This window comes from Delphinapterus leucas, chromosome 17 (genome assembly GCF_059928025.1).
Source record: "Delphinapterus leucas isolate spDelLeu-1000000601 "Yukka" chromosome 17, BTC_Dleu_Yukka2, whole genome shotgun sequence".
NCBI classification, from domain to species: Eukaryota; Metazoa; Chordata; class Mammalia; order Artiodactyla; family Monodontidae; genus Delphinapterus; species Delphinapterus leucas.
The window spans coordinates 56,844,566-56,863,303 of NC_143145.1; the positions used below are offsets into that span (position 1 = coordinate 56,844,566).

The 18,738-nt window shown below is 38.6% G+C and overlaps 1 protein-coding gene across 1 annotated transcript in view; it reads left to right on the plus strand.

The window, feature by feature from the left end:
- The window catches only part of CNGB3 (cyclic nucleotide gated channel subunit beta 3), a 129,950-nt gene that overhangs the window by 102,204 nt on the left and 9,008 nt on the right, over nt 1–18,738 (plus strand). Inside the window, exon 15 of the mRNA XM_089898592.1 lies at nt 6,171–6,289. Coding sequence (XP_089754718.1) covers nt 6,171–6,289 — 119 coding nt within the window. The remainder of the gene's footprint in view (nt 1–6,170; nt 6,290–18,738) is intronic.

The following is an 18,738-nucleotide window of genomic DNA, read 5'->3' on the forward strand; positions in this document are numbered from 1 at the left end:
GTAGTTTGGACTGCTTCAAAGAGTCCTTAGGAATTTTCCCAGGATTAATTTGCAAGAATTAATTTGAGCATCATAATGCCTGTCAGCCTTGGAAATAGGCTTCTACACAGGAACCCCGAAAATTTGAAGTGCTCTCTCACTAAGGGTTACATGAAGCGCTTGCATTTCTACACTTTCTCCAAATTAGTACATAAACCAACCAGAAGAGCTTGGTTTGATCTTATTTTGCACATGCTGTCAGACGTTGCTCTCTAAGGAATGTCTACTTCATTTGAATGCCAATTAAACTTGCAGGAAAGTTTTAAATTAGCCTAGAAATACGCAAGAAATAGTGGAAGTTTTGGTTCGTTGATTATGCCAGATCTCCTTGGAAAATTATTGAAATGACCATTAAAAAATAATTAAAAGTGCTGAACTATATTTAAGTACCCATTATGTACTTCTACCTCCAGTCAGTTGTAATAACTGCCTTTGAAAAATCATTCCAGTTCCTTGAGAATTACTTCATGCAAAGAATTAAGGAATATGACCCTGTCCTAATCATTACTTCTTGGAGTATCTCTTGAAAAGCTAATTTTTAGACACTTTCGCTCATTTTTAAAATAATTCATAGATATTGTGTTGGCTTTAAAGAGATCAGTCTTGATATTGGATTCATTAGATATGATCTGTACATATTATATAATCAGGTGACATAGGTGTTGCTAGTTCTAATGCTATCATCTGCCAGCCTCGTAAGTTTGCCCAAGACACTTAACTTTTCAAGTCTCTACTACCAATTTTTAAATAAGAATAATGATATCTTTCCTATTTGACCTCACTGGGATTTTTGCAAGAAATAAGTGAGTTAATATCTATGAAAATACCTTGCAGCTATAAAGTAGCATGTTCCTTCATTTTTTAAATTTATTTATTTTATTTTTGGCTGTGTTGGGTCTTCGCTTCTGTGCGTGGGCTTTCTCTAGTTGCAGTGAGCAGGGTCTACTCTGCTGTGCACGGGCTTCTCATTGCAGTGGCCTCTGTTGTTGTGGAGCACAGGATTTAGGTGCGTGGGCTTCAGTAGTCGTGGCATGTGGGCTCAGTAGTTGTGGCTTGCGGGCTCTAGAGCGCAGGCTCAATAGTTGTGGCGCACGAGCTTAGTTGCTCCACGGCATGCGGGATCTTCCCAGATCAGGGATCGAACCCGTGTCCCCTGCATTGGCAGGCTGATTCTTAAACACTGCACCACCAGGGAAGCCTCAAAGTAGCATGTTCTGATAAAACAAACACAGGCGTTAAAATAAGGAGCAATGTAAAATCTGATATTATGATTTCAAAAGTACTTTGCAAATGCAAGATGTATTATTAGCACTGATAATGTGGAAATAACTATAATTAGATCCATCTGTATTGGAATTTCTACTTAAATCTACATTTGGGAATAAATATATCTATTTATAGAATGTATAAATACACAATGCAAAATTTAAATATACTTTTTGCATTGCTTAGTTAGGAGATGTGCATTCTAGGCTTCCTTTTGCTTCTATTTACTATCATGGAGCAACGGTTACTCAGCCAAATATTAGCCAGTAAGCCAATCTGTGCCTTTATTTTCTTTCTGTAAAATGGAAATAATAATACCTACTCTAGCTTCCTCATAAAAGTCATGGGGAGATAAAATGAGAATTTCAGTGTCACAGATGTTAACTAAGAGGTAGAGTCTGAAAACTTTAAACTTAACCTAACAATTATAATATGACAATAAGTAATGTTCAGGAGAATAACCCTTGGTATTAAAGAATTTCAAAACTTCCCAGAGAATAGCTGAATTATAAATTATTCATAAATGAGTGCCTATGTCATAATTCCTATGCTCAGCAGTGGAACAAAGTAGACATTGTCTCAGCCATTGCAGAGCATAAACTATAATCAACATTGTTTAATCCTAAATTAATTTTAGTGTATTCTACTCCTTTGAAAATATGGTTGACAAGAATGTTTTATGAACTCAAATAATCCAGCCCCCTCCTGAACCAAATATAAGAGAATTTATTATATTTATGCTATTTTTAATAGCCCAGGGTGATCAAGACTCAACTCACTAAGACATATAGGTACTGTTATCCAAATAGTTTGCCTAGTATTATGAGAACTGGCTTATTTAAAGTTTAAAAGCTTTTCTTCACCCAAGTGCCATTTAGATCTCTTGTAAAACATATTTATGTTTTTTGGATCCTGGAGTGAGATGTGTTCCAAGGGTCCCACAACCACCCACTAGTTTAGTAATTTGCATGACTCAACATAAAGTTATATTTATCACTTAAGATTTATTAAGGCAGAGTATACAGTGCAGGAACAGCAAGAAAAAGATATGCATAGGCAAAGACTAGAGAAATCAGGTGCAGATTTCCTAGATCCTACTTCTGAGAGGCTCACATGAATGCATTTTTATCTCCTACTGTGGACCATAGAGACAAGGGCAAAATATCTCTGCCTAGGAAAGCTCGTCTAAGTCTTGGAGTCCAGAGTTTTTAAATGGGGCTGGTCACATAGCTACATGACCAGTCATTGTTCAGACTCCAAACTAGATACAAAGCACACACCATAAATCTTTGTGTTTACATTAAACAGTGTTGACAGCCTGGTACATCCTGCCACACTGCCTGAGGCATACAGAATAACATTAACCAGTGTCTATGTGAACATTCCAGGAGTTTAGTTCTCAAGGCATTGAACAAGTGTCATTGCCCTGGCTCCAGAGTCCCCAGAGATAAACAAGAACTGAATAAAAGAAACTGCTGGGGCTTCCCTGGTGGCGCGGTAGTTGGGAGTCCGCCTGCCGATGCAGGGGACGTGGGTTCGTGCCCCAGTCTGGGAGGATCCCACATGCCGTGGAGCGGCTGTGCCCGTGAGCCATGGCCGCCAGGCCTGTGCGTCCGGAGCCTGTTGCTCCACGACGGGAGAGGCCGCAACAGTGATAGGCCCCGCATACTGCAAAAAAAAAAAAAAAAAAAAAAGAACCTGCTGAAGGGAGGAACACTCCAAAACTCATTCTATGAGGCATCACCCTGATGCCAAAACCAGAAAAAGATGTCACAAAAAAAGAAAATTACAGGCCAATATCACTGATGAACATAGATGCAAAAATTCTCAACAAAATACTAATGAACAGAATCCAACAGCACATTAAAAGGATCATACACCATGATCAAGTGAGGTTTATCTTCAATATATGCAAATCAATCAGTGCAATACACCATATAAACAAACTGAAGGATAAAAACCTTATGATAATCTCAATAGCTGCAGAAAAAGCTTTTGACAAAATTCAATACCCAGTTATGATAAAAACTCTCCAGAAAGTGGGCATAGAGGGAACCTACCTCAACATAATAAAAGCCGTATATGACAAACACACAGCCAACATCATTCTCAATGGTACAAAACTGAAAGCATTTCCTCTACAATCAGGAACAAGACAAGGGTGCCCACTCTCACCACTATTATTCAACATAGTTTTGGAAGTTTTAGCCATGGCAATCAGAGAAGAAAAAGAAATAAAAGGAATCTAAATTGGAAAAGAAGAAGTAAAACTGTCACTGTTTGCAGATGACATGATACTATACATAGAGAAGCCTAAAGATGCTACCAGAAAACTACTAGAGCTCATCAATGAATATGGTAAAGCAGCAGGATACAAAATTAATGCACAGAAATCTCTTGCATTCCTATACACTAACAATGAAAAATCAGAAAGGGAAATCAAGGAAACACTCCCATTTACCATTGCAAAGAAAAGAATAAAATACCTAGGAATAAACCTACCTAAGGAGGCAAAAGACCTGTATGCAGAAAACTATAAGACACTGATGAAAGAAATCAAAGATGATACAAACAGATGGAAAGATATACCATGTTCTTGGGTAGGAAGAATCAACATTGTGAAAATGACTATACTACCCAAAGCAATGTACATATTCAATGCAACCCCTATCAAATTGCCAATGGCATTTTTCATAGAACTAGAATAAAAAATTTTACAATTTGTATGGAAACACAAAAGACCCCAAATAGCCAAAGCAATTTGAGAAAGAAAAACGGAGCTAGAGGAATCAGGCTTCTGACTATACTACAAAGCTACAGTAATCAGGACAGTATGGTACTGGCACAAAAACAGAAATATAGATCAATGGAACAGGATAGAGAGTCCATAGGTAAACCCACACACTTAAGATCACCTTACCTTTGACAAAAGAGGCAAGAATATACACTGGAGAAAAGACAGCCTCTTCAACAAGTGGAGCTGGGAAAACTGGACAGCTACAGGTAAAAGAATGAAATTAGAACACTTCCTAACACCATACACAAAAATAAACTCAAAATGGATTAAAGACCTAAATGTAAGGCCAGACACTATAAAACTCTTCGAGGAAAACATAGGCAGAACACTCTATGACATAAATCACAGCAAGATCCTTTTTGACCCACTTCCTAGAGTTAGGGAAATAAAAACAAAAATAAACAAATAGGACCTAATGAAACTTAAAAGCTTTTGCACAGCAAAGGAAACCATAAATAAGATGAAAAGAAAACCCTCAGGATGGGAGGAAATATTTGCAAGTGAAGCAACAGACAAAGGATTAATCTCCAAAATATAAAAGCAGCTCATGCTGTTCAATATCAAAAAAACAAACAACCCAATCCAAAAATGGACAGAAGACCTAAATAGACATTTATCCAAAGAAGACATACAGATTGCCAACAAACACATGAAAGAATGCTCAACAGCACTAATTAGTAGAGAAATGCAATCAAAACTACAATGAGGTATCACTTCACACCCGTCAGAATGGCCATCATCAAAAAATCTACAAACAATAAATGCTGGAGAGGGTGCAGAGAAAAGGGAACACTCCTGCACTGTTGGTGGGAATGTAAATTGAAACAGCCACTATGGAGAACAGTATGGAGGTTCCTTAAAAAACTAAAAATAGAATTACCATATGACCCAGCAATTCCACTACTGGGCATATCCCTGAAGAAACCATAATTCAAAAAGATATATGTACCACAATGTTCATTGCAGTGTTATTTACAATTGCCAGGACATGGAAGCAACCTAAATATCCATCAACAGATGATTGGATAAAGAAGATGTGGCACATATATACAATGGAATATTACTCGGCCGAAAAAGGAGAGAAATTGAGTTATTTGTAATGAGGTGGATGGACCTAGAGTCTGTCATACAGAGTGAAGTAAGTCAGAAAGAGAAAAACAAATACCGTATGCTAACGCACTTATATGGAATCTAAAAAAATGGTACTGATGAACCTAGTGGCAGGGCAGGGATAAAGACACAGACGTAGAGAATGGACTTGAGGGCATGGGGTGGGTAGGGGAAGCTGGACAAAGTGAGAGAGTAGCATTGACATATATACACTACCAAGTGTAAAATGGATGGCTAGTGAGAAGCTGCTGCATAGCACAGGGAGATCAGCTCCATGCTTTGTGAGGACCTAGAGGGCTGGGATAGGAAGGCTGGGAGGGAGTCTCAAGAGGGAAGGGATATGGGGATATATGTATGCTTATAGCTAATTCACTTTGTTGTACAACAGAAACTAACACAACATTGTAAAGCAATTATGCTCCAATAAAGATATATATAAACCTGCTGCACTAACACTTTCTTCTCAACATGGAACAAGAATAATATCTTAAGGGTCTCATATGCTGCAATTACTAAAATCAGACCTCAGTACTATAGGCAGAAGAGTAGAGTTCACCTTTAGATGACTGTAGCCCATGTTCTTTGGATAAACTAAGCAACTTCTTCAAAGCATAGCAGTTGTCACCAAAGCTAAGGTGATTATGCTTACAATCTGTTATTTCCTCTCTCCAATCCCATTCTTAAAACAATGTGCTGACTGAAGTATCTTTGCCTGTCCAGTGATGGCACACAGTGCTCAGGTTCTAGAAGGTATCACTTTCCTTGTAATTTCCTTTCACATGTTATGTCAAACTTATGTCCATAACTACCTCAGGTCTTAAGATAATTATTATTACATTTCTATTCCTTGCTTCCTTCATTTACATTTACTCCTCTAAAAGAGTTTATATCTTTTAATTTGGAGCATAATTGTCAAGAATAAAGTGACTACCATTTCCTCTTTACATTTGGCATATAGGGAGAAATTGGTAAGGAAATGTATATCATTAAGCAAGGAGAAGTCCAAGTTCTTGGAGGAGCTGATGGCACTCAAGTTCTGGTTACTCTGAAAGCTGGAGCAGTGTTTGGAGAAATCAGGTATCGAAAAGACACCTTGTAATATTGAAGTCTGTCATTTGTTATAAAAGAGAAGTCTTGGGCCATAAAATAAGTAAAGTTCCCACTCAAATTCACCAGTGGTTTGATTGTGCTGACAGCATTGATAAAATAAGGATTTTCACATTTCTATTTATCCTTTCCCTTCCCCAAAAGAACTAGCTGATTCAGCCCTTTAGGCCCAGGACTTAGGTCAGTGTCTAGCATAAAGTAGATGCTCAATATATGTTGAATAATGAATGTGTGAATAAATGAATGGATGAATGATGAAAGAAGAGATTGGGAGAGTTAGTCGTCAGATTGTTGGAGAACTTGAATGCCAGGCTAAGACAATAGTTTTGAGTAGGTGAGTGATAATGATTATCATTGTGGGACCAAATTGCCTGAGTCCAAACCCCAGTACCACCACTTACAATCTTTGCTCCTTTGTTACTTGACCGCTTTGTCCTTCATCTTAATAATTAGAAGAGAAGGACTTCCCTGGTGGCACAGTGGTTGAGAGTCTGCCTGCCGATGCAGGGATCACGGGTTCGTGCCCTGGTCTGGGAAGATCCCACATGCCGCGGAGCGGCTGGGCCCGTGAGCCATGGCCGCTGAGCCTGCGCGTCCGGAGTCTGTGCTCCGCAATGGGAGAGGCCACAACAGTGATGGGCCCGCGTACCGCAATAAAATAAAATAAAATAAAATAAAATAAAATGACATAGTAGAGTCAGCCATCTGCATCTGTGGGTCCCTCATCTGAGGGTTCCACACACCAGGACTCAATAAACTGGATTGCACGACCCATATGTGAATGCACAAGCCATGGATACAAAGGTCTAACACTACAGACAGCAAATTCAGGCATTCTGTGGGCTAAACATTCCATATGCATTTAAACATATTCATGTATTCATCCAATAAACACTTATTTTGAGTGCCTAGTACATGCTAGACAGTCAGGTATTGCTCTAAACTCTGGGAATGTACTGTGAAAACAGTAAACAAGAGCTTACAGTCTTGAGGGAGAAAGCTAACAATAAATAAACTAGACGATAAAATCACATTGTGGTAACTGCTATAGAGGTAAAAATTGTTAGAGACTGGGGATGCTACTTTACATATAATGGTCAGGGATACCTCTTTGGACAGATAATATTCCAACTGAGACTTGAGAGAGTAAATGGAGCAGCCATCCAGACATGGGGGAAGAGCCTCCCATATGATGGAATAGCAAGGGCAGAGGCCTAGAGGTAGAGCAAGCGTATCTGGTTGAACGTCATAGAGGTCAGTATGGCTGGAGTTCAGAGAATAAGGGACACTGTGGCGAGATGAGGCCAAAGAGGTGCTCAAAGACAAGACTGTACAGGCCTTTTAGGCCATGGTAAGGAATTTGTATTTTATTCTAAATACCAATGGATACCAATGGAGGATTTTAGGCAAAAGAATGGTACAATTTGAATTATGATGTTAGAAGACCACTCTAACAGCTATGTGGAAAAGAGGCAGTAAAGAAACGAGAATGAAATAGAGATCAATTAGAAGTCAGTTGCGGTGGTTCAAGTGAAAGATGATGGAGTCTTGAACTAGGATGCTGTCTCTTAGGGTAAAGACAAGAGTGCACTGTCAGGCAGTTATTAACATATCCATTTCATGATTGGAAAAATTGCAATTCCAAGGTGTCAATTATCTGGCCCAGGATAACATAGCTAGTACGTGAAAGGGACAAGATTCAAACACGAGCTTCATGGATCAGGGCCTAGTGATCTTTCCACCATACCACAGAAGAAAGGTGGTTCATCCAACCTCTGATTTCATAGCTGCTAAGAAGTTATCTTCAGAGTTCCAGAGATATGAATAATTTCAGATGACTTTATATTAGCATAATTAGGGTTTCCTTAGAATGTTGAATCATGTTAATTCTCTGTTGATAATGTGCCTTCTCTTTTTTATTTTTCCTCCTTGCTTAAAACTGGGTGGGCACTCGTGTGAGGGTCTTGCTCTGGGGCAGTGGTGGAAACACTTCTCAGAATGTCCAGATCTGTGTGTTCCTTGCCTATTTTCTATCGCTTCCTTACTAGGAGTACTTGCAAAAGTGATTTAATATTTTAGTGACTTAATAATCACTGTAATCTTCAAGGTCATAAAACAAGCAACAGTCTAATCTCAAACATTGCAGAAATTAATTAGCTGACCTCTCCCAAGGGTTGAGTACTCCCTGAAGAATAAAGCTTTATAAATACAAATATGTTAATTGCTGATATTATCATCACAGTAGGAAATATTCTAAGAATACAATCCAGGTGCTGCTGAGTTGCAATTGAAAGGAATCTTAAATTCTTGACAGCAGCTTCTCAAATAAATCTCCTATTACCCACTGGGTTTCTAAGGCCAAATTGAAACCAGTAGACCAGACAAGCTCTAAATTCTCTCAGTAATCTGGCTGATACAAGCAAAAGGGAGGTTTTGGCCTTGATTCTCTTCTTGGCTGTGGTTGAGGAGAAATACGATACATCTGCCTCTTCCCAGATACCCCCAGGCTTCACAGGCCCACAGCTGTCATACGTCCCTGGAGCTCTAGTTATTTATTCCAGCAATGGAGGCATGCCTGCCAAACATCTAGATGCTGGAAAGATCTAGTAATTGTGTTTACTACTCAAAAAACCTGTGACCTTTGTTAAAATGAGCTAAATCCAGCACTATCATGTAGCTTTTTAACGAAGGTTCTTTTTTCTTAGGAAAAAATAAGAAAGAAAAGAACTGAGGGCTTTCAAGGACATTATATACTAATCGAAAAGAGCAAAGCACTGACTAAAATATAGATTTACAGCCTGTCATGGAGAAAACGCAGACCACATTTCCAATTAACATCTGAGGAGTTCAGACACCCCATTTTTAATAGAGAGACTCAGGGTCTGCCGGGGGATAGCCTTGTAGTACTGACTCCACTGTTTGTTTTCACAATTACAATTATTGCCAAGTCTTATTCACCGAATGTATTTAACCACTTCCTATCCTCCTGCATCTGTTAAAATCTCACTTTTCCTGAAATGCATCTGAATTTTTACCCTTGCTAGTGCTATTATGATTTCAATAGAAATCCCTACTGGTTTCATCTCCCTTTGGAATGTCCTCCCCCTGGAAAATACCTATTCACCTTTCAAGACTTCAATTCAGATGTCACCTCTCTGAAGCCATCTCTAACCACCCCCGCAAACGACTAGTTGCTCCTTGTTCTATGCTTTCATAGTATTTCATTAGTGACTTTACTACAGGAATTACCACTAATTTATAATCAATTCATTCAAATGGATCTCCTCAACAGACTAAGCTATTAAAATGTAAGAACTAAAACTTTCCATCTTTATGTCACCAGCAGCTATATAAAAACTATACAATGTGTTGATTTTCATTGATATTCTGCCTCCATTCAAAATAATTTGCAGGTGCTATTCAGAAATTTCTGATTAATTAAGTAGTTAATTGTGATTTGATAAAAAAAAAACAGAAAATTATATTCATTACGCCTTACAGTATAATGTGAAGTGCCTCAAAGAAGGCCATGCCTGGCATGGTGAACAAGAATGGTGAGCAAGAAACAATCACTTCCCTCAAGGGCCTTATAAATAAAAGACAAGGAAACAAAAAGATTCCAATACTAGGTGATAAAATGTATGGGTTGCATTCAATGATGGAGCATACGCAGGATGTTATGGAGTACGAAGACTTCACAAGGACCAATCCTTCAGATTTAGCAATTGCTTGAGGTTATTTGAGAACTGAAGGCAGACCTTTCAGTGCTTCTCAAATGACATGTGGAGAAAATAATGTGTGCAGACAATATGTGTGCACAAAGGTCAGTCCTGATAGCCTGTACAAGGGTGTATGTAAAGGAGTATTCACATAATGCCTGTAGTAGGTTGAATGTTGGCCCCCACAAAGATATATCCATGCCCTAACTCCTGGAACCTGTGAATGTGACCTTATTTAGAAAAAAAGAAGAAAAAAAAAGAGTCTTTGCAGATATAATTAAGCTAAGGATCTTAAGGTGAGCTCATTCTTGATTTTCTTGGATGGGCCCTAAATCCAATGACAAGTGTCCTCACATGAGACAGAAGAGGAGAAGACACACAAACACAGGGAGAGGAGGGGAAGGCCGTGTGAAGACCAAGGCAGAAATTGGAGTTATGCAGCCACAGCCAAGGAACTCCTGGAGCCACCAGAAGCTGGAAGAGGCAAGAAAGCATTCTCTCCTAGAATCCCTGGAGGGAGCACAGCCCTGCCAACAACTTGATTTTTGACTTCTGGCCTCCAAAACTGTGAGAGAATAAATTTCTGTTATTGGTAGTCACTGGTTTTACAGTAATTTGTTACAGCAGCCTCAGGAAACTAATATAATACTCACCTTTTTACATTGTTAACTTTTGAAATTTACTGGGGAAAAAAAAAGGTCTGCTTGACACTCCTTCAGCTCACCCTACGTGGCCAGTCCACCTCTAAGACCTATCAATTTCACCTCCAAAGTGTGTCTCCAATTGTTTGCACCTTACCTTCTCCACTGACCCCACTTCCGTCCACACCACCTTCCTCTCTCACTGGACAACTGCAGGGCTGCTCCAAGTCTCCCACTCCAACCACCACACCCTCTGTAATCCAGGCCCCACTAGCAGCCAGAGGGATCCTTCACAAACAGGTATGATCATGTCATTGCCCTCCTGCTTGAAACCACTCAAATGTTTTCACATGTTCTTTTTTATCTAAAAGTCCTTGCCTGACCTACAAGATCCTGCAGAGTCTAGCCCCTGCCTACCTCTCTACTGCAGCGTGTACCCCACTCCCCTTGCTCTCTTTAATCCAGACTTTAGTTCCTTGAATGTGCCACATGCCATCCAGCCATGGAGAGTTGGTTTATTTTTTCCTAATTTTGGAATTTAAAAACTGTTTTATTCAGGTAATAATGGTTTATAATATTATATGTATCATGTATACATTACATTTTGACTTCTGCATATACTGCAGTGTGCTCACCACCAAAAGTTTAGCTTCCATCTGTCACCGTATAGTTGACCCCCTTTACCCATTTTGCCTTCCCTCAACCCTTCTTCCCCTCTGGTAACTACTACTCTGTTCTCTGTAGCTATGTTTTTGTTTTGGTTTGGTTTGGTTTGTTCATTTATTTTGTTTTGTTTGTGTTTTTTATATTCCGCCTATGAGTGAAAACATGCAGTATTTGTCTTTCTCTCTCTGACTTATTTCACTTAGCATAAAACCCTCAAGGTCCATCCACGTTGTCACAAATGGCAGGATTTCATCATTTTATGGCTGAGTAGTATTGCATTGTGTATATACACTACATCTTTATCCATTCATTCACTGATGGATACCTAGGCTGTTTCCATATCTTGGCTATTGTAAATAAAGCTGCAATGAACATAGGAGTGCATATATCCTTTAAAATTAGTTTTTGTGTTCTTTGGATGAACATACAGAAGTGGAATAGCTGGATCATATGGTGGTTCTAATTTTTTGACGAATCTCCATACTGTTTTCCATAGCAGCCATGGGGAGCTTTTACCTCTGCCCATATAGGTTTCCCACCCCTTTAACCTAATCTCACCTACTTTCAGGACTTCTTTTTCTCCATTATAGGGACCACCCAGGTCTCCTTGCTATATTCTCTAGTTGGACTACATTCCTATCTTTCAGAACACTTACCTTTGTAATCATGCACTTGCTGGTGCATTTATTTCTTCAGTGTCTTTCTTCCTTCCTCACTAACTCATAAGCACCAGGAATACAATGTATGGCTGTGCCAGTTGTGCTCTGCATCAGGATGTCCAGGCAGGGCCTGGGAGAACTGGAATGCAGCGGGCACTCCACTCCTGAACATGAGCCCCGCTGTTACACTCCCCCTCATGCACAGGTGCCCTTTACTTTGCAAAAGGGGGCATTTTTCTGGCCAAGCTTTACACCTATAGGACTGCATTTGCCCAGAGAGGCTGTATTTTTCCATTTTGTACACAGACACAGTCCGTAGCAGACGCCACACGCAATCTGCACTTGATCCCCAGCCCTCAGGGGAGTGCCTGGCCCACATAAGTGCCTAATAAATGGTCATTGTTATAAGTAAATTAACGTAATTATCTTCTATCTTTGCAAATGTACTAATACACATTCATTTTTGTCATGAATATGCATATTCAGCCTTGTACCATTTTTGTCAGTTTTTATTATTAAGAATAGGACTGCGGGCTTCCCTGGTGGCCCAGTGGTTGAGAGTCCACCTGCCGATGCAGGGGACACGGGGTCGTGCCCCAGTCCGGGAGGATTCCGCATGCCACGGGGCAGCTAGGCCCGTGAGCCATGGCTGCTGAGCCTGCGTGTCCGGAGCCTGTGCTCCGCAACGGGAGAGGCCACAACAGTGAGAGGCCGGCGTACCGCAAAAAAAAATAAAATAAAAAAAAAAAAAATAGGACTGCTACGTTTATCTTTGTAAAATCATTTTGCTTTTCTTTTATTTCTTTGAAGTTTATTCCCCAAAATGAAATAACTAGGTCAAAAGGTAGAAACATTTCTATAACTCTTGGAATATATGGGCGTGATTTTCTAGAAAAATTGAACCAATTTAAGATACAACATGCAATGTATAGCTATTTTTCTCTAGTACCAGTGATATTACCTCATTATTCTCAGTTGGTTTTGCACTTTAATAGTTGTTTTAATTTCCATTTCTCTAAATAGTGCTTAGAAAATAATAGGTCCTCAATAAATATTTGATAAATGAATTAATTTTCTCTGGGCCTATTTATTTTCACAAACGTGATCATATTTATTTTCTGCATTTCTTTCTTTGTACAATATTCTTTTTTCATCATATATAACAAGTTATTGAGCAGAATTTAGGCAGTGATATATCATATGTTTTAGATAGTCTGGCTTTTATTTGAAGTATTTAAGTTCTGACTTTTCACCAGCTATATTGGTCAAATCACCCATTCTGCATATTTAACAAATATTTTCTCTATACCATTGTGAAAAGGCCAAATATTTTGAAGAATAATTTTAAACCTCTTTGTTCCCTCCAAACAATGTTTGCCTATTTTCCCTGAGTACTCAGTTTTCAAAATGAGAGTACCAAGGTAGACTTTTAGTTTTTTGGACTATTTTAATTCCATATTCTTATTCTTCATCAGAATAACTCTGTTATTCCTTCACCCACTACCCTGCCTTTCCTAAAAGACAGAAATAGTAGATACATTGGAAGTATGAGCAGGGGTAAGAAGATTGATAAATATTGAGGGAGAAAACTTTTCATTTCCATTTTTTTCTGGCTCAATCCTGTGCATACTACCTGTGTTAAAATATGTGTTTATATTTTTCACTACCTTCTTTAATATACAGTCTCTGTTTGTGTAGCATTTTTTGCTTAGAGCAAAAAGCAAACCTCACCTAAGTTTCACAATATTCCTCTGAACCACTACATTATCAGTACCATTGTTTAAACATGTATTCAAATATTCTCAGGACTCCTCCTAAACTGACTTCATCTGGTGACTCTACTTCTATGAAAATCAAGGCTCTTTACCATCATTTGGAATAGCAGAGAGGGAGTAAAGAATCTGATTGTAAGACATTGGTAGAGCTTATCACGACCAGCCCAACTGGCTTCCTCCTTGATTTTTCTAATATCCATGTGCAACTCTCTATCATTAGAACAATAACAATGGCTTCATTAGCAGCATTAGAGTTTAGGGTGTAAAGAAAAGACTCCATGACTTGAAGTCAGCTCTGGTCTTGGATTTGAATTTCTGCAATGAAACTCGTAAGTATTTGTTCTGGAATAAGTCACTTCACTAGATTCTGGACCTCAATTTCCATGTCAGTAAGTGTAGGTAAGAACCTACCTCACCAGTTTCATATGGTCATTAATATATGACATTGTTGGCTATTTTGACCCCAAAGAAACACATAGTTAAGCTAGAATATTAGTTTGTTTGATACAGTAATTTCCAGCCAGAGTATCATATATCCTCCTGGGTACTTGATATAAATAAAGAGGGCAAGGAATAAACTGTGCATGTTATTCCTTTTTTCCTCTCCTTCTTTAGAATTTTTACCTAGATTCTTCATCGATCATCCACTTTTTTTTTTAAATAAATTTATTTATTTTTGGCCACGTTGGGTCTTCATTGCTGCTTGTGGGCTTTCTCTAGTTGTGGAGAGCGGGGGCTACTCTTGGTTGTGGTGCACAGGCTTCTCATTGTGGTGGCTTCTGTTGTTACACAGGCTCAGTAGTTGTGGCACACGGGCTCAGTTGCTCCGCGGCATGTGGGATCTTCCCGCACCAGGGCTCAAACCCATGTCCCCTGTACTGGCAGGCGGCTTCTTAACCACTGCGCCACCAGGGAAGTCCTGATTATCCCCTTTTTCTAAGGCCAATTCAACTCTGAAATCAAGACTTCCTGGGGGAAAGAGGACTACACGTTTTGTATCTGTGAAATCTGAACTCTTTAACTCTGATAAAAATCCATACATAGAGATTTTTCTCAAAAATCTAGGTTAACATGTGTTGCCTTGCAGTAGTTTTATGAATATCAAAGTATCTGCAAAGAGCGAGCAGTCTGGGCAGAGGTGACATGAGAACATCCTCTGATATTTGCTCACCCACAAAAGTTTTGTTAGGATTTATATTTAGTGAAGTGGTAAAAATTTTCAAGCAACAAAGTGTTTTCCAATAACACTGAAAAGAGTAAAAGAATATCTCATAGAAGTCTACACAGGTGACCTAACCTCCTGCACTCCAAATATAATCCAGTTGGAAATTTGCTTAATGAGAACAGATATATGAAGTTGTAATCTCTCACTCAGCATTGGATGTGATTGATCTTCTTTCCATAGATAGTATTCAGAGTTAGTTTTATTTCTATTATAGGAAACAATTCTACATAAGAGTATGCTTTTAGACAAGAAACTTCTTCATTTTAGGAAACATTCTCATTTTTTTACAGTTATCAAAGCATTAATCATTCTGAATTGTGTTTATCTGTTTAAGAAGTCTGTCTAGGTTTGCATCCAACTCCACAACAATGAGCTGTGTGGCTCTGGGTGAGGTCCTCAACTGAGGTTTCATTTCTTCATCAATTAAAACAGAGTAATAATAATACATAATTACCTCATGGGATTGAAAAGCATTATATGTGTTGATACAAAAGAGAACTTAGAAAAATACCTGGCTCATAGTAAGCACTTAAAAATATTAGCTAGTAATACTACTATTACTAATGTTATTATCAATATTTGCTAGTCGACTAGACAACCCTCGCCCACGCTTATCCCACTCCTAGATTACAAACAGCTTGAGGGCAGATTTTTTTTTATTGAAATATAGTCGATTTACAAATATTATGTTAGTTTCAGGTATACAGCAAAGTGATTCAGTTATACATATATGTGTATATCTATATTCTTTCTTCGATTCTTTCCTGTTATAGTTTACCACAAGATATTGAATATAGTTCCCTATGCTATACAGTAAATCATTTTGTTTATTTTATATATGGTAGTATGCGTCTGTTAATCTCATACTCCCAATTTATCTCTCCCCCCTTTCTCCTTTGGTAACCATAAGTTTGTGTATTATGTCTGTGAGTCTGTTTCTGTTCTGCAAATAAGTTTATTTGTACTAATTTTTAGAGCCTACATATAAGTGATATAATATTTGTCTTTGTCTGACTTAACTTCATTTAAAATGATAATCTCTAGGTCCATCCATGTTGCTGCAAATGGCATTATTTCATTCTTTTTTATGGCTGAGTAATATTTCATTTTATACATCTATATCTATATCTCATCTTCCTTATCCATTCATCTGTTAATGGACACTGAGTTTGCTTCTATGTCTTTGCTATTGTAAATAGTGCCGCTATGAACACTGGGGTGAATATATCTTTTCAAATTAGATCTTTTCTCTTTCCCAGATATATGCCCAGGAGTGGGATTACTGGTAACTCTATTTTTAGTTTTTTTAAGGAAACTCCATACTGTTTTCCACAGTGGCTGTACTAATTTACATTCCCACCAACAGTGTAGGAGGGTTCCCTTTTGGCTTGAGGACAGATGTTAATCATCTTTATAGCCCCAGAACTTGGCATCGTATCTAGGTCATTACGGAGTATGTTATTGCCACACACTTCTAATTTATCACTAATTTCTTTTTTTCCTTTTCTTTTCAATTTATACGGTGAATTCCTTATATGCTTCTGCATGATTGGCCTCCAAAGTAAAATGGTCTGTACAATCTCAAACTCATAGGAAAAAACTATTTATCAAAAGTCCAGCTGAGGAAGGTAATGTTTAAGAGGATGATTTTTCTCTAGATATTCTAGATACCACTGAAAACAAAGAGAGAGATGAGTATCTGATATGCACTGTACTGACTGCCCTTCCCACCCGCAACATTGCTCCTATGGAACTGGACTTTGGAGTGACACACAGCCTTTACTGAGGACCACATCACAAACAGTGCTGGCAAACTTAGTTTTGCATCTATAATAGAATATGAACATGTTGTCCACCAATTTACATGGTGGCCTCTCTACTAAAGCTCTTCAGCATATATTTCTGTCTTAAAACTAAGAATCCATCGATTTTTATGATATAAGAGACAAAGCCAAATTCGAAGCCCTCTTGTAACAAAGTTTACATTTTTGCATGCACCCCATTTTATGTTTCCATTCTTGTTTTTCTTCTGCTCTTCCTTTCAACTTATGCTCTTTTGTATTCTACTTATCCTTGTGAGTGCTTTCTGGATAAACTAGCTCTGTGAAAAAGGGCTGTGCACATTGTGTTCCAGTCACATTATAGTCTGTGTATGCAGTGCACAATTTATGATGCTGTATGTGGCAGCCCTGGAGAAAAGCTGGAAATGAATGACTTACTAGGGACTATCTGAATATTCTAGCTCTTTCTGATATATACACACAGAAATGTATATGTAAATACATATACATTTGTTTATATGTATATATACATTTGTTTATATGTATATGTGCACATGTACATATTATATTTATATGTATGTACTATATGTATACTATATGCAGTAGGGATCACCCAATCCACTGAGGGTCTGAATAGAACAAAAATGTGAAGAAAGGGCAAATTCGCTCTCTCAGCTTGAGCTGGCACATCTATCTTCTCCTGCCCTCAGACATCAGACATCAGGGCTCTTGGTTCTGGACTTTCAGACCCAGACCTCGACTTACACCAGAGGCTCCTCTTTCTCTCCTTCTCAGGCCTTTGGACCCAGACTGAATTACAGCACCAGCTTCCTGGGTCTCCAGCTTGTAGATGGCAGACTGTGGGACTTCTCAGACTCCATAACCACCACAACCACATGAGCCAATTCCCATAATAAATCTCCTTTTATATATATCTGTATATGTCCTATTTTTTCTGTTTCTCTGGAGAACCCTGTGTAATAAAATTTATTATACTTATTGTTAGTTGTTACAGTTACATACCCCAAATTAGGGTTTAAAACTTCTCAGCCAGGAGTTTTACCTAATTACACCTTCATAATTGAATGTCAGGGGTCTATAAACACTTATCTCTGGGCTTCCCTGGTGGCACAGTGGTTGAGAGTCCGCCTGCCGATGCAGGGGACACGGGTTCGTGCCCCGGTCCGGGAAGATCCCACATGCCGCGGAGCGGCTGGGCCGCTGAGCCTGCGCGTCCGGAGCCTGTGCTCCGCGGTGGGGGAGGCCACAGCAGTGAGAGGCCCACGTACAGCAAAAAAAAAAAACACCTATCTCTCCCTAAAGATAATCAGATACCTATAGTACTAAAGGTACTTTAGTACTTTAGAAAGTACTAAAAGGTGGTCTTGTTAATCCAAAAGAGAGATTAAGTATCTTGCTCAGAAATACACTTAATAAATGGTAGATTTCAACTATAGTTCAATTTAAATTCTTTTAAACTAAACATTATAAATAAATAAATAAAATGGTAGAGTTATCTGGTTCCAAAATCTGTACTCTTTCCACAAACCATACCATGCTTTACTATTTTTCCTTTTGCACTACTTTACCTGCTCAATACATGATAGGCACTTAATAAATACATGATTGGAGTAAAAATCTAAAAGGTCCTTAAGTTCTTTTTAAAGGTCACAGCAAACAAAGGTGGACCTAGAATTAGAATCTATTCCCTTGTTTCCTGGGCCATTGCTCTGTTCAGTATTTTTGACCTGGGGACACTTACCATTAACCTCGGCTGTTTGTCCTCCAGCACGTGCTCTTTCAGAAACTATGTGGGCTTGGGAATATTTAGGGATCTTCTTACTAAGCTTTTTAATGAGTGAAACTTTCCATTGGTGGAATGCTGGAGAAGCATTTTGTGGACAGGAGGGAAAAAAACGATGCTATTTTAAACACTGCTGAGAGTTTGGGCAA